This window comes from Setaria italica, chromosome IX (genome assembly GCF_000263155.2).
Source record: "Setaria italica strain Yugu1 chromosome IX, Setaria_italica_v2.0, whole genome shotgun sequence".
Lineage (NCBI taxonomy): Eukaryota > Viridiplantae > Streptophyta > Magnoliopsida > Poales > Poaceae > Setaria > Setaria italica.
The window spans coordinates 4,887,824-4,910,844 of NC_028458.1; the positions used below are offsets into that span (position 1 = coordinate 4,887,824).

The window sequence follows — 23,021 nt, forward strand, 5'->3', positions numbered from 1 at the left end:
AATTCGCAAGACGAATCTATTAAACCTAATTATAGGAATTAGATTTATAATTAATCTATATTTAATACTGTAATTAGTATAAATAGGTGCCGTTCCGATCTCTCCCCGCACGACGCGCAAGTCCCCATTCCTCGAACACGTGATGGCCTGCGCCTGCGACCAGCTGGCATTCCTTGGAACACATAGGCCATGTTTAGTTCCCTCAAAACTCCCAACTCTGACACTATGCAAAAAGAAGATTCCCCATCACATCAAACTTGCGGTACATGCATGGAGTACTAAATGTAGATGAAATTAAAAACTAATTGCACAGTTTTATTGTACTTTGCGAGACGAATCTTTTGAGCCTAATTAGTCAATATTTGGACAATAATTCACAAATACAAATGAAAAGCTACAGTGTGCTACGGTGCTATAACGGTAATTTTGCACCTCCAAACTTTGGGCAACTAAATAAGGCCATACACTCGGTCATCACGAGTAGGAGCAGTGGCTCTAAACTTGCACACCTACTGCGGACTGGTGCTGTTCACATCAACCAGGTGCCCCGCTGATGATCACTACTGTTACAGCTTGGGTCAGTGGAACGGAACGGCTGTCAAAGAACCTTCAAAGCTGGGTCGGTCGCGCTCGCCGATGACGTGCCGGTGCCCGGTGCGTGTCGTTGTTCCGGGACTTACCTTTCCGTTGGTCACACCTCGTGGGTTGTTCCACGCTTCTACAGGCTCCGGATCGACGCAGCCTTCTCCCCCCGTAACGATCAGCTTGCCCGGCAGCAAGTTTGCCTGCGATGATCAGATCCTGTTCGCTGTCACTCTGTCAGAGTAACAAGAAATTTGGTTGGTCCGAGCAAAACAGATGATCCAGCTCTCGGCTCTCATCATTCCTATGGGCGACCTTCTGGACGACGACGCGTCCCCGTGATCTAGGCATGCCTGCCCGCCGCCCGGCCACTGCTGGGAATGGGATCTCCGCGGGTCGCCACAGTGCCCCCCATTCCTCCAACTCGTGAGCGGCGACGGACGGTCGTCTGATGGGGGAAGCCGACGCGGAGCGCGTCCACTCGGTCAGTGTGCAGTCGATCGACAACGGTAGCCGCAGGACCGGTTGCGCCTCCCCGTGATAGCAGCCGAGCTCGAGGACTTCCTCGACCGGCCGGAACCGTCGCTGTCCGTGTGGTGGTCTTCCAACAAGAGGTTTTTGGTTGGGTTAGTCCCCGGTTGCACCTGCCGCTGCAACTAGTAGGTTCGTCGAAGACATTCGCACACGGATCGGACGGGGACGCAACGGAACGGTACCAACGAGCAGCTGCCCCGTTCGCACGTCCTTGGCGAAGGCATACGCTACTCCTCCTCGTCGTACTCGTAGCCAATGCCAAGTTGTGCCCTCCTTCCATAGCCCGTGCGGCGAGGCCGGCCGGGCCCGGCTCCCAGTCCCAGCGCGTGATCAAACCGCGAGGTCGCACACGGGTTCACGGCGGGATGCCGGACGGTGGAGACGACCCACTCCCACCCACCGGCGGGGACGGGCGCTCGGCTCGTTCACTGCCCTCGTCACGGGGCAACGTTCCCGGTCGCGGCAGCTTTGACGTTCCTGTGCTTCGCTTTCTAGAAGCCACCCGGTCATCGGCACGCGACACCTGTCCCCTCGGCCACCTACCTCTCTTCTGACTGAACAAAAGTATCTGCCCGCCGCCGCCACTCGCCTGACCACCCAACTACCTATCAGGGAGTCCGCTTATCATCACAGCTGTGAGCTGGTCCGGGATTACCGGTTTTCTGGAAGACTAATCGCGGTTTGTTTTGTGGATTTTCGTAGTGCCAGATGCCCAGATTAGCAGGCCGATACGTTTCACGATCTGTGCTAATTCTATCCTTTTTTCTACCGACGATCTCCTCTGCGTACTCGACCAAACTCGTGGTCCTGGGAATCCAAGCTACTCCAGTAGTCCACCGTTCTTCTCCTATGCCTCCCGTACGTGGAGGCTGTGTCTCCACCGTTACCACCACACCTGGCACCGCCGTCCTAGCTACTCGTACCAGCAATAAAATAGGGTCATGTGTCGTCAATTTCCGTTGCATACGGCCATGTGGCACTTCTGTTGCTGTCACGTTGCCATGCCACCAATGCAACGCACGTTCGTTAGCATATTTCAAACTATGTACAAAAGGGAACAGTAAGGGTACTGGAAAAACAAGAGGGAGACACTTTTCACTCCCTCCATTTCAAATGATAAGTCATTTCAATTTTCTTGAGAGTCGAAGCATCTCAAGTTTAATCAAATTTATACAATAAAGTACTAATATTCATGATACCAAATAAGTACCATTAGTTTCTTCATTAAATATATTTCCATAGTATATTTATTCGGTGCTACAAAACTTTGTGATCATCTCTATAATTTTAGTCAAACATAAAATGCTTTGACTCTCAAAAATGACTTATAATTTGTAATGGAGGGAGTAGAACCTTTGAACAGCGTGCTGATTTTACAAATGTCTTTAGCAACATACTAACGGTTATGAAAATTTTGTTAGAGAATGATAGGAGAAGAGGTGGGGTGTACCATAAAAGTCAAAAGATGAATATTTGACAGGAGGTTGTGGCATTATGTTAACCAAGTTCTACATCTCATGTTGTGCCACATGCCCTCATGCATAAACTTCAAATTCTTCGTCACTGCGATGTGGACCCGCCAAATTTCAGAAGAACTCCGCCAAATTTTGCAACAGAGACGAGATTTTCATCTTTCCCTCTATTACCGTGACTGTGAGGCAGAATATTACTAGACGCTTCTCTTAACTTCTATAAAATTGGATGAAGGCACGCGTATACGAGAAATTTTGCAACGTGGACCATTATTTTGCATCATTCTGTCACCAGTAATGTCAGGCCCACATATCCATCAACAACCTACATGCCACGACGGCACCACCAACAATTTTCTGACTAACTAAATCGAACGTCAAATCACCCAATCCTACATCCATCCTTACGTTTTGTTCAAGCATGATATTTTTGCTGACTGCTTCTCTCTTAAGCGCACACAGCCGCTCTTGCTGCATCTTTTTTGTGGTACCATATCTCTGCGAGCTTGTTTTATCTAATATAATTATTTTTCATCAAGAAACACATTAATATTTAATCTTTGGAATTAACTGGACTAGTTGTGCGTGCGCATATGCTGATTTGTCGAATTGCAACGCATTGCGCCTTGCACTTTATATACCCCTACGCTAAATGTTCACTCCGATCTCCTAAATTCTTGGGCAAGCCACCATATGGCTCCTGTCACACTTGCTAACTTGCTGTGTCCTAGTTGATGTGCGTCGTTTGTGATTGAGAATTTTACACACTGAAAGTTGGTTATTCGAGGCCTTAACAACTAAGAGTAGTGCTTGTTTTTGTCTAAGTTGGTTATTCCAACGCCTGCTGACCGGTGACGATGTCCACATCAAAGTAGCCACAATCACTAGCCGGAAATCGTTCGTGCCAGTCCAGAATCTGTACCGCACGTCTACGCACACGGACAAGTGGAGTGGAGTAGTGGACCGGCGGTCAGGGACGACGACGAGCCTTTTCCGAAGTTAGGAATGGTCGCGAGTGCACGGCATTGCGCCGTGTCACGACGGGCCGGTGTCACGGAAGACGTGCAGTGCGCGCACGCAGGTCACTGTTCGTGAACTGATTTTCCGTGTTAAGCGGTAAGACTTCGCCATGCCGTCGCCCGGGGGTGTCTTACCCGGGGAGGCGGGGACGTGCCGTTTCTCCTGCAACGACACGCGTGCCCGGCGAATAAAGTCTAGAAACTAACGCACGATGGGATCGAGACCCCACAGGCAGTCGTTTTTCTTCTCCTCGCTGCCGTAACAAACCCATGAAAAAGACTGAACTAGAAGTCCAGCTTAATTTGTTCGGCAAAAGCTTGTCATCATCGAGCGAAGAACAACAATTCCTTTTCCCTTTTCCGTTCGCGTGCGCTCTGTTGCGGTGATCTTTTCCCTCCAGTTCCGCCTGTCACTCCGATCCGTCGGGCACCGCGCAAGAGCCAGCTCTCGCTGCTCGCAGAAAACCGTGTCGTCCTCCCTCCGTCCGATCCACGGCTGGCGACGCCCGCTTCTCCACACGCAACCGGCGCGTCGGCCACAGCCCACAGTGCATGCCCCCTGTTCCTTGCCTCCTCGGACTCCTGAGCAGCGACCGACAAACTGACGCTGTCGCCTGTCGGAAGCGACACGTAACGCATCCACTCGGTCACACTCACTGAGTCACACGCACAGCGGCACAAGTGGCGCCCGTGGCAGCACCTTCCCGTGATACACGACTAGCATCGCAGTCAAGTACGTACTCAAGTTCTAGTGCTTTCCGGGTCGGAACGGTCGCCCTCCGTGCAGCCCGATCGAAAAGCGTGTTACAGAGCTCGGGTTCACCGAACGCAGCCGCAGCAGGCCCGCAGCAGGTCTCGCTCGCACACGGAGCCAGCAAGGCAAGTCAGCGGTGCAAGGTTAAGAGCACCTCCAACAAACTTTTGACTCTATCCAAGCTATAATGACTTTCTCATTTCAACAACCTATCCATTTACCACTCTTCAAATACTAACAACTAGGTTACTCTCTAGAAATATACACTCTCCATCCACTCCAACAGATTCTCCATTTCGCACTACAACAATCTCTTTATTTTGCACTATCAATTATGGTAGTTACTGCATGCGGGGCAAACACTTTGGGAAGGCAAATTGACTTTGTAAAGACTTGCTAAGTTTGGCATGTGTGAGAGGAAGTTTGGCAAATCGGATGAGATGAAGAATCAGATAGCAACTCTGTTGGACTACGATTTTCTTACTGATTTGCTAAATTTTAAGTTGGATAGCAACTCTTTGCTCTAAGCACTTGCCCCAGTTGCCCTGACCTCACGGGGTGTTCGTCGTCGGCTGAAAACAGCTAGTAGAGCAGCAAAGAGATGGACATCGAGCGAGGCCAATCCCGGGGGCAATGCAAAAACCGGCTTCCGAAACCGCAGCGGATTCGCGCGTCACGGCTGCCGGCTGGATCTCCCCCACCCATCGCCGCCGGCGATCTGCGGCCGTCGTCAGGAGGCCGCGCGTCACGTCAGCGTCGACGTCGCCGTCGGCGCGGTGAGCTTTGCTCGGTGAAAACGCAGTCGTGGAAGCATCGGTGCGCAGTGACTAATTAACTTTCTCCGCGGGCCGAGCATCTCTGCCAGCTCGCCTTCCCGCCGGCCTATCAAAAAAAAGTCAGCTTATCATCGGCAGTTCGGCACATCTGTTCCGGGATCACGGGGTTCTGGAAAGACTAATCGCGGTTTTGTGTCTATTTAATTTAATAAAAGTAGTCGTGGCAAGCAGATACGTTTCGGTGAGCTGAGCAGTAGCTGAGCTGAGCAGCAGCGCAACGTCGTTGTCGAATTAAATGATCCCGCCTATGTAATTTCTACGCACGCCAGAGACGAAAGAGAGCTCTCCCTGGAAATTTTGGTTCCCTGAATATACTAATTTCCTTTGGTAATAAAAAATTCCGAAATCGAAGGAATTCCCCTTGCCATGTTGGAGATGTGTGGTCCCAGTACCGTCTGCTGACTGGACGTGACATGCTGCATTCGCCCCAGTAGCTAGCCGCCGTCACTTTGCGTTTCGGTGCAGCGTCAGCGAACAAACCGGCCGGCGGTCAAGGGTTGGAAAAGACTTCGGTGAACGGCGCCGCCACGTGAGGCCGTGACCGATCTCGTTCGAGGCGGCATCAGTCATGGATCGCATGCCATTGTTCTGGACCTGATTGCTCTGCAGGCCACGGCCTTGCGTATTGGATTATGCTCTGCCACCGATACTGTAACCATCTGCCAGCCCGGTGTGGCCGCCCGGCGACGGCGAGGAGCCTACACGCACGTTTGGATCCGGATGGCGCCTATTTGTTCAGACCATTTCGTCTCACGAAAACGAGGTCTTGGCTTTCTTGTGCGACCGGCGCACCGTCCCTTCCCTTCCCAGTTCCCTCGGAGACTCGTGAGCGGCGGCCGGCTGGCTCATGACGCTGCTGGCCGCGACACGGAGTGCACGCACTGCTCACAGGTAGGAACTACAGCGCAGTGGCCGGTAGGAATCATGCACGGCACACGCACACCCCCGTGATAAGCTTAGTCAACTTCTAGGACTTTACGGACCGGAACTGTCGCTGCCCGTGTGATCGATCGCTCGGGTTCACCGCGCTCATGAAGCCACACCCCACGCGGCGTAGGGCGGTCCAGGCACTTGGCCTGCCGTCACGTGTTCGGCGAAAGATCACTCGTCATATCCAAAGCTGTGCTCTCCTCGATCTCTCCCCTTGCGCCAGCTTCCAGCTTCCAAACGTGTGAAACTGGCAAACCAACCCACCGATTCGGGTGGGACGCGGGCCGGCTGGAGCCCCACCACCACCGGCCGGCCGTCGTCACGGGCGCGGGCGGGCTCTCGCGCTTTGCCGTTTCTGGAAGCATCAGCGCGCGGCAGCTGCGTCCTCCTCGGCGTCCACTCACTCCCGAATATCTCAGCCGGCGGCGCGAGAGGAGTCAGCTTATCATCGTGACAGCTGTCCCGGGAATCACTCGCCGGTTTTCTGGAAGGCCGATCGCGGTTTGTTTATTGCAGTCGTGCCAGATTAGCGAAGCCGTTAGCCCGTTATACATCGTGTGAACGAGTGAACCGTCCGTCCCCTGTGTGTTCACTACGCCTCGCTTTGTGGTTGCGGTTGCGGTTGCGGCCGTGATCATCGTGCCGTACTTGCACAGCTGCGATCACAAGTCCACCTTCCGTGCCTCCCGCGGTATGTGTCCACCGTTGCCACCACAGCTTACACGTCCAGGCTGCTCATGCACAGTGATCCACCTCAACCACCCGGTACCATCCTTGGTGCCGTATCGCCGGATCATTGTAGCCCACGCGACTGTTTTTCCAAATTTCAAAACTAGTACAAATCATTCGGACAGTTCACGAGAATTTGTAGAAGGAACAATTCAAATCCGTATATAAAGTGGGAAGAATATCGTTGTGCTCCAAACATAAGTATGCACAAAACATAATTCAAGGCATGAATCACATATATACATAGTGCTGAACTGCTGATATGATGTTCTTACGCACCTAAACTTTATGAACACACAAAACATAGAAGACACTGTGAAGAAGATTATACAAGAAGATTATACGTTTAAGTATGTTCTTAACACATGCAACACGGCTGCAGCTACTGCTACAAAGGAAGAGCAGCTCATCGACTGTTGGTGCTGCTGGCTTGCAGCCGCAGCCGTGCCAGCTATTCCGGGTAGGCCAAGTAAAAAAATGATCAGTACTGTTTATACACGTGATGTGCTAAAGCATAGCAGTATACAAGTGGAGTATTTGTAAATAAACGTGTGTCACGCAGTGTGACATTTGGATTTGGAAACGGGATGAAGCTACCGTGTACCTTCACCTTGTCAGCATACAGGCTGACAGGCAGTGTAACAGATAAGAAAAGGAGACGAAATTACAGCGATAGATGCAACAGCGATAGATGCAACTACCTATCAACGGAACCCGGTCCACGCAGCTTACCTGTCTTGAACAAACAGTAAACCGCGCACCCGTTCTAAAAAACCCAAGAACAGCGAGTCAAATCACCCAATCCTATAAAGCGACACCTCACAGGATAACCACCGTAGACTCCGCGCCTCTTCCCCACCCTCACCTCACCCCGGACGCGCTTTCCCCCGCACCAAGGCCTCGTGCCCTGCTACTTAACCTAACCCCACCGCCGAACAATTCCCCATTTCTGATTCCCTCCTGCTCAGACGAGTCGATAGGGAGAGAGAGAGAGAGATAGAGGAGGAAGCCAAGAACAAGCTGCGGTACCCATCTTGCGCGCGCTCGTGCCTGCACAGAGAGAGAGAGAGAGAGAGAGAGAGAGAGAGAGAGAGAGAGAGAGAGAGAGAGAGAGAGAGAGAGAGAGAGGAAAGATTGGATTTTGGTTTACGGTTGGTGAGCGGAGATGTTGAGGGCGCTGACGAGGTGCTGCGGCCACTGGCCGCCGGGCGCGGCGGCGGCGGACGGGATGCTGTGGCAGACGGAGCTGCGGCCGCACGCGGCGGGGGAGTTCTCGATGGCCGCGGCGCAGGCGAACGTGGCCATGGAGGACCAGGCGCAGGTGCTGGCCTCCCCATCCGCCACGCTTGTCGGCGTCTACGACGGACACGGCGGGGTCGACGCCTCCCGTTTCCTCCGATCCCGACTCTTCCCCCATGTCCAACGTGCGTTTGATTGCTGTTTACTAGCACCCGCCTTCTCCTTTCTTGCCTTTGATCGTGCCTAGCTGATTCTGCGGTTTTCTTGTGGCAGGCTTCGCGACGGAGCAGGGGGGAATGAGCACGGAGGTGATCCGGAGGGCGTTCGGCGCGGCGGAGGAAGAGTTCCATAAGCAGGTGAGGCAGGAGTGGACGAAGCGGCCGCGGATGGCCGCTGTGGGCTCCTGCTGCTTGCTCGGGGCCATCTCCGGGGACACGCTTTACGTGGCCAACCTCGGGGACTCCCGCGCCGTGCTCGGGCGTCGAGTGGTTGGGGGAGGGGTGGCCGTCGCCGAGCGGCTGTCCGACGAGCACAACGCGGCGTCCGAGGAGGTGCGGCGGGAGCTCGCCGCTCTCAACCCCGATGACGCGCAGATCGTGGTACATGCCAGGGGGGCGTGGAGAGTGAAGGGGATAATTCAGGTGAGGATGCGATGAATTAGCCATTTCATTTGATTGACTTGGTGTGTCTGGGAGAATTTGGAGGTGAAAGATGGCTGCTTGCAGTTTAAAAACTACATCTTTGATTCCTTCTTGCTGTGTCTGCGTTAGAATTATGGCTATTTTGTTTGCAAGTTAGGATATGGCATAGTGGACTTACAAGTTTGTTATGAAGTTCTATCATAATTCCGTAATTTATACCCAAGTCTGAACTCCCGCGTGACCACGATGAATAGCCAGGAGGATCCTAAACTTGGAAATTAAGCTACCTCCTCGATCTTTTAGTGGGTTTTCAGTCAGCCAGCAAGTCAGAGAATTTGCTAACTTTGTGTTCTTATATTGCTGTGCTGTTGATGATCCATACTATAAGGGGTTAAATATTACAGTATTGCAGAAATGGAACTGACAAAATGGAAAAGTCTTCCTCTAAATTTTTAGGACTTGAGCTTGCTGATCATACAGAAGATTTTTCTCACCACTTTAAGAAAGAACATTGAAATGGCCAACTTTTGACTTTTCATATCTTAGGGATCACTATTCTGCAAAATATCTTCTCAGATTTTAGGTACCGTACAACTTAGCATAGCAACCTGGGAGGTTGGGGCAGCAACTTCTGCACGTGAGCTACTTTTTTGTGTTATAAGCTACTTTGCATATCTTGGCTGACTAATGAACTTGTACACATTGTTTAATCAACTTTTGTATCGTGTCTTTTTCTTTCATATAGTGTGATCGTTATTCTTTAAATATCTAGTTACAACTTAGCATTATCCTGGGTTTACAACTTCTGCCTGTGCGCTGCATCTTTGTGTTGCAAGCTGCTTTATATCTTGGCGAACTAATGAGCTCGGCCAAGTGCCAAACACTGGTGAATGTGAAGTTTCACATAAGTAGAGAAACATAGTAACATAAGCTAACATGTGATGGCTTTACTGTCAGGTGTCAAGATCCATTGGTGATTTTTATCTGAAGAAACCGGAGTACAGCTTGGACCCCTTGTTTCGGCAAGTTGGCCCCCCTGTTGCATTGAAGAGGCCAGCTCTAAGTGCTGAACCATCAATTCAAGTTCGCAAGCTGAAACCAAATGACCTATTCCTGATATTTGCTTCAGATGGTCTTTGGGAGCACCTCAGTGATGATGCTGCGGTGCAAATTGTCTTCAAGAATCCAAGAACTGTAAGTTATCATCATCGGTCATTTCATCACAGGGTCTTCATTTTTTTTGCATAGTTTGCAGTCTAACTATAACTAATTAAATTTTCACAAATTTGTGCAGGGAATAGCCAACAGATTGGTGAAGGCTGCCTTGAAGGAAGCAACAAGGAAAAGGGAGGTCAGGTACCGCGACCTGAGGACGATCGAGAGGGGAGTGAGGCGGCATTTCCACGACGACATCAGTGTTGTGGTGGTCTACCTCGACCGCCACCGTGAACGTCGCCACACCAGGGTCATCGATTCGAGCAGCAATTGCACCAGCGCACCCGTTGACATCTACTCATCCAACACCCACCAGTCCGCGGAACCCTTGCAATCTTATAAGAGCTGAGCTCCGTGGAATGGACTGGACGGCTTGCAAGTTAGGCTTCTCTCTGGCTGGTGGTGAACTGTAGTTGCAGATCAGGGTGCGCGAACTGGAGTGCCACTGCCATTGGAGGAGCTCGAGATGTACATAGATAGCGTGGGTGCGTGGCGTTTTGATGCCGGAGAAGATCATTTGGTCTTGGATTATGTAGCATAATTGGTTAACGCAGCAGCATTTCTGTTTCTTTCTTTTTGTCGGATTGTCGGACTAGTTGAAGTGTCGCACGCGATTAAAAATAAATTACATACAAGATATTTATAAATAAATATAGCTATAAGAAATCATAATTATTGTTTTGTCAACAATACATCATATAGCTAACTAACTCGTACGCTGATTGATCATTTACATCTTCAGACTTTGGTCTTGGGATGAATGAGCCAGGGAACATGTAGTCATACAAGTATTTTAATGTAGTCCTAATGTAGTTTCCCTAAACAAACAACATATATTTTCTTCACATTTCTCAAACACCACCCTCAGGCTCTACTCCTCCATGAGAATCTTATTCTCATTGCCGTTATCATTGTCACCTCCTATATCCTCATCTTTATCTTGAAGGCACGTCTTTCAGCCATCTGTCGTGAGAGCGTGACTCAATTATCTTTCAGCCAAAAAATATATAATTTCTGTGGAATATGTATTATGATTCACCAAAAGTCTACAATACTAACAGAACAACTCATAAGTGGTTAAATTTCAAGGTTAATTTCGCTATTTATTTTTATTCCTTTCCAACACATAGGAGCAAATTGTTCCAAACTGGCATGTATTTTAGAAAACCAGGATAGCAGCCTTGAGTGGAACAAGCAGCTCATTAATGAGTTATTGAGGTGTACTGCAAATAGTTAATTTAGATGGGAGAAACAAACTAACCTCTCCATTATATAATTTGCCTCATCTTGACTAATAAGTTCTGCAGATGACAGTGGCCTAGTAAACTGAGCAATATTCCAGAAACCAACATCAGGTTGGCTTGCAAAACAGTGCCTAGTAAAATATTCATGGAAAGAAGCAGGGCCCTTATTGTGTCACGGAAAAGCTATACCCTGATCGACTCCATGGGCGCGTGAGATGCAGCCTTAGCCTTTGCAGATCAACATTGAGTGCACAAGAAGCAGGCACTGCAGATGTTTTAGGTTTTCCTTTCGTCCCGAAAGACAAGAAAAGTTCACAATAAACTTATGACAAAACTATCCATGCTAAGAAGATGTCAACCTAAAAAGCACTTTTTATTGCGATTAGCTTTAATGCATCAGGAGGGTATTCTTCACAAAGATATCAAACAAGTATATAGAAGCATAAAGGTTGAACCAGATCTCTCAATAAAAGCTAACCTTGTCAGGATCTGTCTAAAGAAATACTCTTTCTCTGTATGTCGATTTCTGATCTTTTGTTCAGGTAGTGCATCAAAGAACTGGCAAGGATTTTCATTGTTTTTATGCAACCTGTCTAAAAACATTTTGTGAATGTAGGGACGATACCTATGGGCTTAATAGAAATGAAAGCAAAACCTTTAAGAACAGAATATCTTTTAGATTTTTGAGCCTCAGACAAAGCCAAATATGGTTCAACAATATTTTCATGCCTCAACCTTGAAAGAGCCCTTCTGCAGGTCACAAATACAAAAGAGAAACATTAAAGATGTAGTGTTTAACAGGAAATAGTAACATGAAAAAGACCAGACGAATACACAAGAACACAATTGCAGTTGCAATGCAACAGACAAAACTTTAGACTTATCGGAGCAATCATGAAGGCCACTTACAGCTTGTCATGGACAAATCAAAGCAAGAGAAGGCCACTTACGATGATATAATCTTGTAAAATATTTCTCTGGTCAGCTTCCTTAACAACATGAAATTGGAACCATGAAGTGAAACCCTGTTGACTGGCAAATGGTTTGTGAACCTACATGGTTTTAGAAAAAACAACATGAAATTAGGGAAAAGGAACACTGGAAAAGAAATAAGTAGTCATCCTGAAATTATAAATTAGTTTAGACCGCATCATATACCACACGCAACACGTCTATAATCTGAGGCATTTGTCCTTCATAAGAAATCAAGTGCACATGCTGCTCCTTAATAAACATTTTGAATCTACCAATTCGTCTAGAAAATAAAATATCAAAATTTGAATGTCGATGGCTTGACATACACGGATTAGATTAAATAATTCAAATATAAGTATCACAAAAAAAATTATGTAAGCAGTAAGCACAAACCTTACCTGTCTTCTTCCTTTTCAAAAAAGAACAATTTCAGCATCTTCATCCTTCAGAATTACATAAATTCACTTTCTTTTGCCTTGAATTTCAATAGATTGAGAATCATGTATAATTGGCTAATTGCATCTTGGATAAGCACCTGACTATGGCTACACCTCTGTGATGCGAAGTGTTTCAATCCCTCCTTTAAATTTAAAGTATGTCCATCTATCAGACTAATATAATGGCATGAATGATCACAGAACAGATTTGAGAACAAGAGATATATACCGCCAAGCAGATCGTCAAGTGCCTGGTCCTAGTTGTAATCCAAACAACAGATTGTGAAGGTATAACAACTCTTTTAAAAAAACAACTGCAAAAAGAAGTATATAAATCATCAATTCACATTGGAACGTGAATCCATCTCATCCACCTGATAAAGCCAAAAGAAGGAATGTGCTACTTATATGTATTAATTTTTAATTTCTATAATAAGATCAGCAAGAATAACACTTTTATTTAACACAGATGTACCTTAGCATAAAGGAAGTGGAAAAAATACAAGGCAATGACTGTTACCCAATGTTTTATTTCCTACTATTTAATTAATTATTAATATAATGGCAATATCCCCCACTTAATTCACAAGAGATTCATATTGGCTTTGTGTAATTCTGGAAACTGTCATTGATATCGTAAAAAAAATGTGGAATGCTACAAATATTTTTAAACCTAGTTCAACAAGTAACTACACATGATCAGTAGATATGAGACTCCGAGTTCTGATGATCTGAACATTCTTGCTGTTTGGTCATGGCCTGAAGGTAGCCTCCATTGCTGAGAGCCACAAGAAAAATGAGCTGTAATTACAGACATTTCAAATACATGTAGTGCCTACACAAATTAACTGAGGGTGCTGAGCCAACATGAAACAATACCACAGATTGGCCTGAAGAACAGCTTCTCATTCCCTCCAGGTCCAATTATAGAAAACACACATGCAATTGTTAAGCAAAAGCTCCTTGGTTTTGTTCATGCGAGCAAGAAGATAACCTAACTTCTCACCGTTTATAGAAAAAATAGATTACGACATGTACATTTCAGCAATGATGATTTCCACGAAGGCATATAAGACCTAGAATTGTAGCATTGCAATTTCCATTAAAAAACAGATGTACAATAAGCTTTAATTAACAACCAGCTTGTGCCATTGTTGTCATTATTGCTTGCAAGGAGTTGTTCAGAGAATTAACTACATTGACAAATACAAAAGGGATAGGGCATTCCAAAGTTATTTAATCCCACTTTTATTAAAACATCTAGATACTATCCTTCGTAGTAGGTTAGGCAGAATGCTTCCTGGTAGGTTTAATTTGTATGGCTTGTGAATGTCCAGAATAACAAGGATAAAACACATGATTTTATCATCGTTGATGGGGCACTGAAAAGCATTAGTTCATTCTTCTCCTCTCTCTGAATAATTCCTGTGTGTTTAATCTAAGAGAGCACCAGAAAAATTAAGAGCAAAATGCGAATTGCAAACACACAGGGATATGTATTAAAAACGTATCATGCATGAAGTAAAATAAAATATTTTTTAATACATTACCTTTCTATTATTTAATTTATGTCTGTTCAATCATGTTTCTAACATGTTGCTACCTCGTGGGTTCCAAGTGAGACATTCACAGCTCAATATATCGATATGCTCATTGACCGTGAAGGCACAGGTAATATGCTAGTATGCTAGAAACATTAAGCACTCATCGTTTGACTGTCTTAATATGCTTTGGTATACAAATTCCATGCAATTTGGCAATTAACCTATGTAGCCATGGAACAAACGGGTAAATCAGGTAAGCAGAGATAAACCTGCCCATGAGATAAATAATCAAACCTAATGAACGACGTAAGATAAGATGTATGGTAAACCAACCATTCGGTTCAGTTCGTACTCCTGCAGATTATGTAATCAGCTTGCATCATGCTTGCATGCATTTTGGAAGGTATACGTACCTTCCCAGCCGGTGTGGCTCTGCAGAAGTGCAGATCGTGATCGGTGCAACCCTGTAACGGCGTCAGGAACACAGGCGCCGGTGGCGTGGTCGAGGAGGATGCCCTTCCCCACGACGGCGGCGGGGGATGTAGACAGCGAGGACGTCGGCGATGCGGGACTGGAGCACGATCATGAGGGAGGCGGTGGCGTCCAAAGAGAAACACTTGTAGATCAGGTGATGCAAAAGTAAAACAAACAACAATGGGCAACAAACCCTTTTAGAATCGTCAGTTTTTTCGGTCTGCCCCTCCTTTCGTCACACCCTCGATCTGCCAGATGAGCCTGTGTGAGGGGTACGAAAATATAACTCCAGGTGAAAATTGTTTTCAATTCTCTCTCCCTTTATAGTATATAGATTATGCTTAACCAGCAGTAAGCCGCCCATTTGAGCGGGCTTAAAAGAATATTTGATTACGAACAGGAGGTTAGTGGAGACCAAAGAATATATGCTCTGCGCCTCTGCTTACCTTTTGTCGGGAACTTTAATAATTCTGTAATTACAAGAGGCTCTTTTCAAGAGTACCTGGACCCGTTGAAATCCTTTGCGTGGTTGAACGGACTACTCAAATCATTCCCTGTGTAACTTACGCCTTCCATGTTGGATAACGCACTCGTACGATAGCAACAGCCTTTATACTGCGCTCCACATGGAAACCGCCTTCCGGTACAGAAGACGGAGGTTTACTAGTGCGCGTCTCTTCGGATTCCTTGAGCCTAGAAGCTTCCGATTTCGAAACACGGGGACCAACGCCATCTCCATAGTCCAAACCCCCCCAAACCCTCGTTTCCCTTCGCCATTATCCGAACCCCTGACAAGCCCCAAGCAAGCTCCGACCACAGAACTGAGCCCAAAATGGCGGCCGCCTCCTCCATGCTCACCGCCGCGTCGCTCTCCTTCTCCGCGCTCCCGTCATCGCGCCTCCGTGCCGCTCCTCCCGCCGCCGCCTCCTTCGCCGCGGCGCCGCGTCGCGCGGCTGCCGCACCCGTCGTCGTGCGCGCGGCGGCCGCCTCGTCCAAGGCCACGGCTGCGGCGGAGGCGGCCCCGAAGAAGAAGAGGGCGACCGGCATCACCCAGCCGAAGCCCGTCTCGCCGGCGCTGCAGGCAATCGTGGGCGTCCCGGAAATCCCCCGCACCGAGGCTCTCAAGCGCCTCTGGGCCTACATCAAGCAGCACAACCTTCAGGTCCCGAGCATAACCCTAACTTACTTACCCTGTATCTGTAGAGCGGTCGGTGTATCTTGTTTGGATGCATAGTACATACGTTTAATAGCTTCTAACTGGAACTAATGTAGGATTTTACTCTTAAAGGTACCTCATTTTAGTTGATCTGGTTCAGGATTCTGCCTATAGTCACTGTAGGATTCTGCCAGTAGTCAATTTATCAATTAGCATCCTGCCAATAGTCAATGTATCGATAAGGATTCAGCCAATAGTCACTGCATCAGTTAGGATTTTGCTTATGAACTAATATTATTCTTGCTATAAGCATCGCAATGCTTTGGTGCTGTGATTTGTTTTTATTCAATTATTCGTAGGTGAATGTAATGCCCTGTGGCCGTCGGCGGCTCGCCGGCAGCGTGAGATCAACACAGGCAGAGAGATTGGAGTATGGTTGGGGAAGGGGAAGACCCTGAACCCCGATAGGATATTTCCTTCTCATTCAGAAACAACAACGATACACACTGTTTCCCGTTCGACACCTTTAACAGCTAACACGCCGGCTGACAATTCAGCCCCACCTGTAAGGCACACTCGCACACATCTGTAATACACACATACCACGCACTCCTGAACACGTATTCCCCTCGCTGCGCCTACTCCGCCTCTTCCAGGCATTACATCTCCCCCGGCTGCAGATGTTGCTTGTCCCCAAGCAACGGCGTCAGGAAACCTGTGCTTGACAACGTAAAAGTCTTCCCACATTGATGAAGTAGCAGGAATGCCTGTCCACTTGACCACAACTTGAGGAATGGCTCTGGATCCTTTCTTCACCAGATGGCGATCAAGCACAGCTTCAGGTGACAAGTCTTGTGCAGACATATCTGTCAATTTTGGTAGTTCCTTGAAGACTGGGGTGTAATTGGGTGTGAATGGCTTGAGTTGAGAGACATGAAAAACTGGGTGAATGAGACTGCCCTCTGGCAATTTCAACTTATAGGCAGCCTGGCCGAGTTTCTGTTCCACTTCAAAGGGGCCAAAGTACTTGAAGGCAAGTTTTGGATAAGGCCTTGTTACCACTGACTGTTGGATATAAGGTTGAAGTTTGAGTAAAACTTGCTCGCCCACCTGAAAACTTCTGTCAACACGGTGGCCATCTGCCTGAAGCTTGAAACGATTTTGTGCAGCAGCCAAACGTTGCTTCAGGGAGGCCAACTGATGCTCCCTTTGTTGCAGAAACTCAACAGCTGGATTGACATCTTGAGGTTCCAGGGGTAAGAATGTGCCCAAGTCTGCATCATACCCATACAAAGCTCTAAAAGGAGAGCAGCCCAAAGAAGTGTGATAATTGGAATTGTACCATAATTCAGCCAAAGAAAGCCAAGTTTTCCACTGTTTGGGTGAATCTTGGGCAGCACATCTCAGGTACATTTCAAGGCACTGATTGACACGCTCAGTTTGACCATCTGTTTGAGGGTGGTAAGCTGAACTCCGTAGCAACTTTGTGTCCACCAATTTAAACAGTGCTGTCCAAAAATTACTTGTGAAGATTTTATCTCTGTCAGAGACAATTGTCCTGGGCATGCCATGTAATTTGACCACATTGTCAAGTACTACTTTTGCCACTGCTTGTGCATTGAATGGATGTTTGAGAGGAATAAAATGGCTGTATTTGGTGAACCTATCAACAACCACCAATATGACATTACACCCTTCTGACAGTGGCAAGCCTTCTATAAAATCCATAGATATATCCTGCCAAGCACCTTGAGGAATGGGAAGAGGTTGCAGCAAACCACTTGGATGGGTGTTCTCATGTTTTGCTTGCTGGCAGATTGTACATTGTTTGACAAAGTTGTCCACATCAGTTTTCAAACCTTTCCAATAAAAAAGTTGCTTGAGTCTGTAATGTAGCTTTTGTGCCAGAGTGGCCTCCAATAGCACTAGTGTGTAAGGCATCAATTAGTCTTGTTTGTAAGGCTGAATTTGCAGCAATCCAGATTTTGTTATTGAACTTGATGAGCCCTTGATGTAATGAGAACACTTGTTCATCTGGAGATTTGATTGCCAGCCTGGTTAATAGTTCTTGAGCTTGAGGATCAGTAGTATAAGAATTAAGCACCTCTTGGACCCACACAGGTTGAGCTTCAGAAATAGCTTGTATTGCTAGCAAATGACAACATCTTGACAAAGCATCAGCTGCTACATTTTCTTTGCCCTTTCTGTAGATGACTTTAACCCCATAAGCCTGGTCATTGCTTTTCTTTGCATTTCTGAGTGGAGGTTTTGCTCACTGAGATAAGATAAGCTCTTGTGATCTGTTTTGATGATAAACTCTTGTCTCTGGAGATATGGCCTCCATTTCTCAACTGCCATTATCAAAGCCAAGAACTCCTTTTCATAGATAGATAATTTCTGATGGTTGGGTCCTAATGCTTTACTCATGAAAGCCACCGGTTGATCTCCTTGCATCAGCACGGCTCCCACTCCTGAGTCAGAAGCATCTGTTTCAATAGTAAATGGTTTAGTGAAATTTGGAATGGCTAACACTGGAGCTGTTACCATTGCTTCCTTTAACTTGTCAAAGGCTGCTTGAGCTAGTGCAGACCACTCAAATTGCTTTTTCTTGAGCAGAACAGTCAAAGGTTTGGCCATCAAACCATAATGCTTGATAAATTTTCTGTAGTAGCCTGTGAGACCCAGAAATCCCCTCAACTCAGTTACATTGGTAGGAATTGGCCACTCAAGCATTGCTTCTATTTTGGTTGGATCAGTAGCCACACCCTGATCAGAAATTATGTGGCCCAAGTAATCAAGCTGGTGTTGAGCAAAAGAACATTTGCTGTGCTTGAGGAAGAAGTGGTGTTCCCTGAATTTTTCCAGAACAAGTCTGAGATGCTGGATATGTAATGCCAAGGTGGGGCTATAAATCAAGATATCATCCAGAAACACTAGCACAAATTTCCTCAGGAATGGACCCAAAATCTCATTCATTGTGCACTGAAAAGTTGCTGGGGCATTGGTAAGCCCAAATGGCATGACCCTAAACTGGTAATGGCCCTGGTGAGTCTTAAAGGCTGTTTTATGTTCATCACATTCCTTCATCCTCACTTGGTGGTAGCCAGCTCTCATATCCAACTTAGTGAAATATTTAGTACCAGCAAGTTCATCCAATATTTCATCAATAATAGGCATGGGAAATCTGTTCTTAATAGTGATGTCATTGAGTTTCCTATAATCAACACAAAAACGCCAAGTGCCATCTTTGTTCTGAACTAGAAGGACAGGGGAAGCATAAGGACTTGTACTTGGAGTTATAAGGCCAGCAACTAAGAGTTCTTGCACTTGTCTTTCTATTTCATCCTTGTGTAAAGGTGAGTATCTGTAAGGTTTAGAGTTGACAGGAATAGCACCTGGAATAATGGGAATGGGATGGTCATACACTCTGGGTGGAGGCAACTCTTTAGGCTCAGCAAAGATATCTGCAAATTCATCCAAGACCTCTTGAACTGCATCAGGTACAGGTACTGGTTCTTGAGGTGGTAGAGCTTTGACTATGGCAAAAGCCCATATATCATTGCCAGCATCCCACTTCAGCAGTTTGTCAGCTGAGAGCTCCTGAATAGCTAGATTGCTGGTCTTAACTCCTTGAATAGTGACATGTGCACCATTATGACAAAATTCCATGGTCTTATGCTCCCAATGGTGTGTAATGGGGCTGTGTTGTTTGAGCCAATCATAGCCCAATATGCAATCATAAGCCTCTAGATGCAAAACTCTCATATCACAAGTAAAAGTATGTCCTTGTATCCACCAGGCTAGTTGGGGTACCACCTGGTCAGAAACCAATACTTCTCCATTTGCTACTTGAACTACCTTTGGGGGTGCTGGTACTGGTTGTATGCCAACCTTCTGTAAAAATCTGGAGCTAACAAAACAATGGGAACTACCACTATCCACGAGCATCAACACCTTGTTCTTGACAAGAGCCCTCAACCTCATAACTTCTCCTTCATCTGTACCAGCAATGGCATTCAAGGACAGAGTACCAAAATCAGCAGCTAAAGCATCCTCAATGTCCAGCTGAGTTAAGACTTCTTCAGTTAACTGGATGTCCAAATCGTTAAGTATCAAGGCATTGGCTTGAGCTTTTGGTCTTTTAGTGCATTTAGCAGCATGGGTAGCATCATAAGGTTCCCTGCAATAGAAACACAGGTTATGGGTTCTGCAGTAATCTCTGAGTTGTCTCTCCTTAGAAAGTGTAGGGGTGGTGGCTGCTTTGGGCTGTTCCAATTTACCAGCAGAGGAAGTAGAAGCCCATCTGTTGCTGCCCAAAGGTTTCAGACTCTTTTTGGTATTCTTTTCTTGTTTCTGTTGTTGTATTCTTGCCAACATTACTGCTCTCTCCATTGAGTGGGGGACTTGACCCTGAACTGCATACCTGATGTCAGGCTTTAACCCCCTGATGAACTGGGAAACAAAATATGTGTCAGGCATGCCCCCACTATGCATGTCTACTTGAAATTGAAGTGTTTCAAAAGCAGCTGCATAATCTTCTACTGAGCCAACTTGTTTGAGATCCAATAATGCATCTATGGCATGTTGATAGTCATATGCTCCAAACTTCTGCTCTACATCCTTGATGAATTGATCCCAATTGTCCACCATATTTTTCCTGTTGTAAACTCTAAACCACCTTGAGGCATTTTCATCCATATGCATGACTGCCGTCATAATCTTCATATGGTCAGGTATATCAAACATCTGAAAGTAAGTTTCACACTTGTCACGCCAAATTGTTGGGTCCTGACCTTCAAATCTGGGAAACTGCATTTTGGGCAATGAGTTCTTGTGAGCAGTATGCCCAAAAGGACGCCCACCAGTAGCAGAACGATGGTAATGTGGTTCCCCAAAAGCTGAATGGTCCTGGCGGTAGTGATTCTGACGATGAGCAGTATTGGTGGATGGTGTTGGACTGTCCCCATTGCCCTGATCTTCTTTCCTCATCTGTTCCAAAGTAAGCGTTGCTACTGCTTGACCAGTAGTCTCCAATTGCTGGGCTAGGACTTGTTGCTCTCTCATGGACAGATCCATGGCCTTACTGTTGATATCCAACTTGACCTGCATTTGCTGCTGAGCAATGTGAAGGTCCTCTATCTTGGAGAACAGTAGATCAACAGATTCCATCAACCTATCCAGCTTTGCGTCAGCCTTCGCAGCTCCCTCCGCCATGGCGTCCAGAAGCAACTGAGACTGCACTGAAGGTTTGGGTGGAGCCGTGGTGAATTGCCCACAAATCGACCCGTGATGGAATGGGATTTACAGGAAGTCAATCGCCGTCGCCGGTGCCACGCGGCAAACGACGAGACCTCAGCAAACCCACCCCGTTTACGGCTCAGATCAACAGAGTTCTGCAATTTGACCCACCAGCAACCGATCCAAGGCCTTGTGCCCCAAAATCGTCGGAGGGAAGAAGGAATTGTAAAGTGGAACACCTGAATCAGAGAGATGAAGCACCGCCGCCGTGCGCCGCCTGCTCCGCCGATGTGGCGCACCACCGCCACCCCCAACACCCACGCCGAGGAAGATGAGTCTCTGATACCAACTGTAATGCCCCGTGGCTATCGGCGGCTCACTGGCGGCGTGAGATCAACATAGGCAGAGAGATTGGAGTATGGTTGGGGAAGGGGAAGACCCTGAACCCCGATAGGATATTTCCTTCTCATTCAGAAACAACAACGATACACACTGTTTCCCGTTCGACACCTTTAACAGCTAACACGCCGGCTGACAATTCAGCCCCACCTGTAAGGCACACACACGCACACATCTGTAATACACACACACCACTCACTCCTGAACACGTATGCCCCTCGATGCGCCTACTCCGCCGCTTCCAGGCATTACAGTGAAGTAAGCGAGAAGGTTGTATGATAGATCATTCTGTCTGCCCATGACATTTCCAATTAAGTAGAACTCTGAAGTCTGAAGGCATTATCATTAAGTCACAGTACATGATATTTGGGTTCAGAGAATCGATGGAGTTTGTGGCATTGTGGTCTTACATATAGTGCTGCATTTGATATGGTACGCGGCGGGTGATCTGATGATTGTAATGCTCTACTAGTTGGTTGTGATAAACATATAATTTTCTTTTTCTTGGGAATATATTTGTTGAACAGGATATGCTTTCAGGATTTTGTGCTGTTGTAATTTCTGTTTGCCTTTGTATCTGAAAGATCATCCCAATTCTATATCTGAATTTTGGGTTGATACAGGTGCTCGGTTGATTTGGATTGCTTAGAATCCAACTCCACAGAACCTTAACTTTGGACTTCAAATTTAGTATGATAAAGTTGAAAAACTCGTTAGTGAGATAATTAAGGGGGTCAAACAATGTCCTGAGGTTCTTTTTCTCATCATTAAAGATTGCTTGCGCACCAAACGTCATATAAAATTTTAGGGATGTGCATAGTTATGTACTAGATGTATTTGGGCATGATTCACACTTTTATCAAGTCCGCTTTAACATCTGCATTCTCATACTGCACTGTCTGCCTTGTGATCACGGGGAAGATACCTCTCACTTTCACAGCCACTTTGCATGTTAACTTGTGTAACACTTTCACCCTTTGCTTTCAGGATCCCGCAGACAAGAAGGTGGTGGTTTGTGATGAGAAGCTGAAGGCCCTGTTTGCTGAGCGGGAGCGTGTTGGATTCCTTGAGATCGCCAAGCTTCTCAACCCCCACTTTGTGAAGTGAGAGGCCTCTTCCGTGGAGTTGAGTTACCGTAGTGACCTAGACTTCTAGAGAGTTGGTTTTTGTTGGTTCTGAGTTAGCTCGACTTAGTAGGAGACTCTAGCTCGTCGCAGACAATGTTTGTGTGCCCCTGGAACCTGGTGGTGGTGGCTATCTGAAATCTGAATTACTGGCCATGTTCTGAACAACCTTCAGCTCTTTTGCTTGTAGCTTGCGTGTGTTAACAAGCTAAGCTCTCGAGTTTAAGAATTGCCGAGTGCATCTCAGCTTCGCTATGAATTATGCGTTCATTTCGTCGCTTTTCAGCAATTTGCACTCGATTCAGGCGGATAATTGAGCTAGTAGTATTTGTTTTAGAGGAAGGTAGGAGTTTTATTGGTTATCATTCGAAAGGTTTACAAATGCAAAATATGAAGTAGATTGGTCCAGTTACTCCAATTTATGGATGGGCTTAATTATATAGGCCTACTTGGGCTGGCCTGACCTGGTGGGTTGGACC

General features: G+C 46.7%; 2 protein-coding genes and 1 long non-coding RNA gene across 6 annotated transcripts; 2 read left to right on the forward strand and 1 right to left on the reverse strand.

The window, feature by feature from the left end:
- The first annotated feature begins 7,722 nt into the window (after window positions 1–7,722).
- On the forward strand, window positions 7,723–10,602 carry LOC101762006 (probable protein phosphatase 2C 34). Its single transcript, XM_004981621.4, has 4 exons — window positions 7,723–8,280; window positions 8,369–8,736; window positions 9,694–9,930; window positions 10,031–10,602. The coding sequence occupies exons 1-4, from the start codon at window positions 8,022–8,024 to the stop codon at window positions 10,298–10,300; spliced, it is 1,134 nt and encodes a 377-aa protein (XP_004981678.1). The 5' UTR covers window positions 7,723–8,021; the 3' UTR covers window positions 10,301–10,602.
- A 48-nt stretch (window positions 10,603–10,650) lies between these two features.
- Window positions 10,651–14,934, reverse strand: LOC111255840. 4 transcript variants are annotated; one of them, XR_002675931.1, is made up of 6 exons: window positions 12,837–14,934; window positions 12,569–12,750; window positions 12,146–12,247; window positions 11,385–11,945; window positions 11,213–11,277; window positions 10,651–10,914 (listed from the first exon to the last, which is right to left on the reverse strand). It is a non-coding gene; the product is annotated as an uncharacterized LOC111255840 (long non-coding RNA). The 4 variants fall into 4 exon arrangements; XR_002675929.1 differs by having other exon boundaries at window positions 11,213–11,945; XR_002675928.1 differs by having other exon boundaries at window positions 10,651–11,945.
- A 414-nt stretch (window positions 14,935–15,348) lies between these two features.
- LOC101762425 (upstream activation factor subunit spp27) lies at window positions 15,349–22,797 on the forward strand. Its single transcript, XM_004981622.3, has 2 exons — window positions 15,349–15,787; window positions 22,406–22,797. Exons 1-2 carry the CDS (start codon window positions 15,458–15,460, stop codon window positions 22,523–22,525), a joined length of 450 nt encoding a protein of 149 aa, XP_004981679.1. The 5' UTR covers window positions 15,349–15,457; the 3' UTR covers window positions 22,526–22,797.
- The last annotated feature ends 224 nt before the right edge of the window (window positions 22,798–23,021 follow it).

What these genes read in the sequence shown, in the direction of transcription:
- LOC101762006 (XM_004981621.4), top strand. Translation starts at nt 8,022, where the DNA reads ATGTTGAGGGCGCTGACGAGGTGCTGCGGCCACTGGCCGCCGGGCGCG. An exon ending in ACTCTTCCCCCATGTCCAAC is followed by an intron (nt 8,281 to 8,368) that starts GTGCGTTTGATT and finishes TTCTTGTGGCAG; the next exon opens with GCTTCGCGACGGAGCAGGGG. An exon ending in TCTTCAAGAATCCAAGAACT is followed by an intron (nt 9,931 to 10,030) that starts GTAAGTTATCAT and finishes AAATTTGTGCAG; the next exon opens with GGAATAGCCAACAGATTGGT.
- LOC101762425 (XM_004981622.3), top strand. Translation starts at nt 15,458, where the DNA reads ATGGCGGCCGCCTCCTCCATGCTCACCGCCGCGTCGCTCTCCTTCTCC. An exon ending in TCAAGCAGCACAACCTTCAG is followed by an intron (nt 15,788 to 22,405) that starts GTCCCGAGCATA and finishes CTTTGCTTTCAG; the next exon opens with GATCCCGCAGACAAGAAGGT.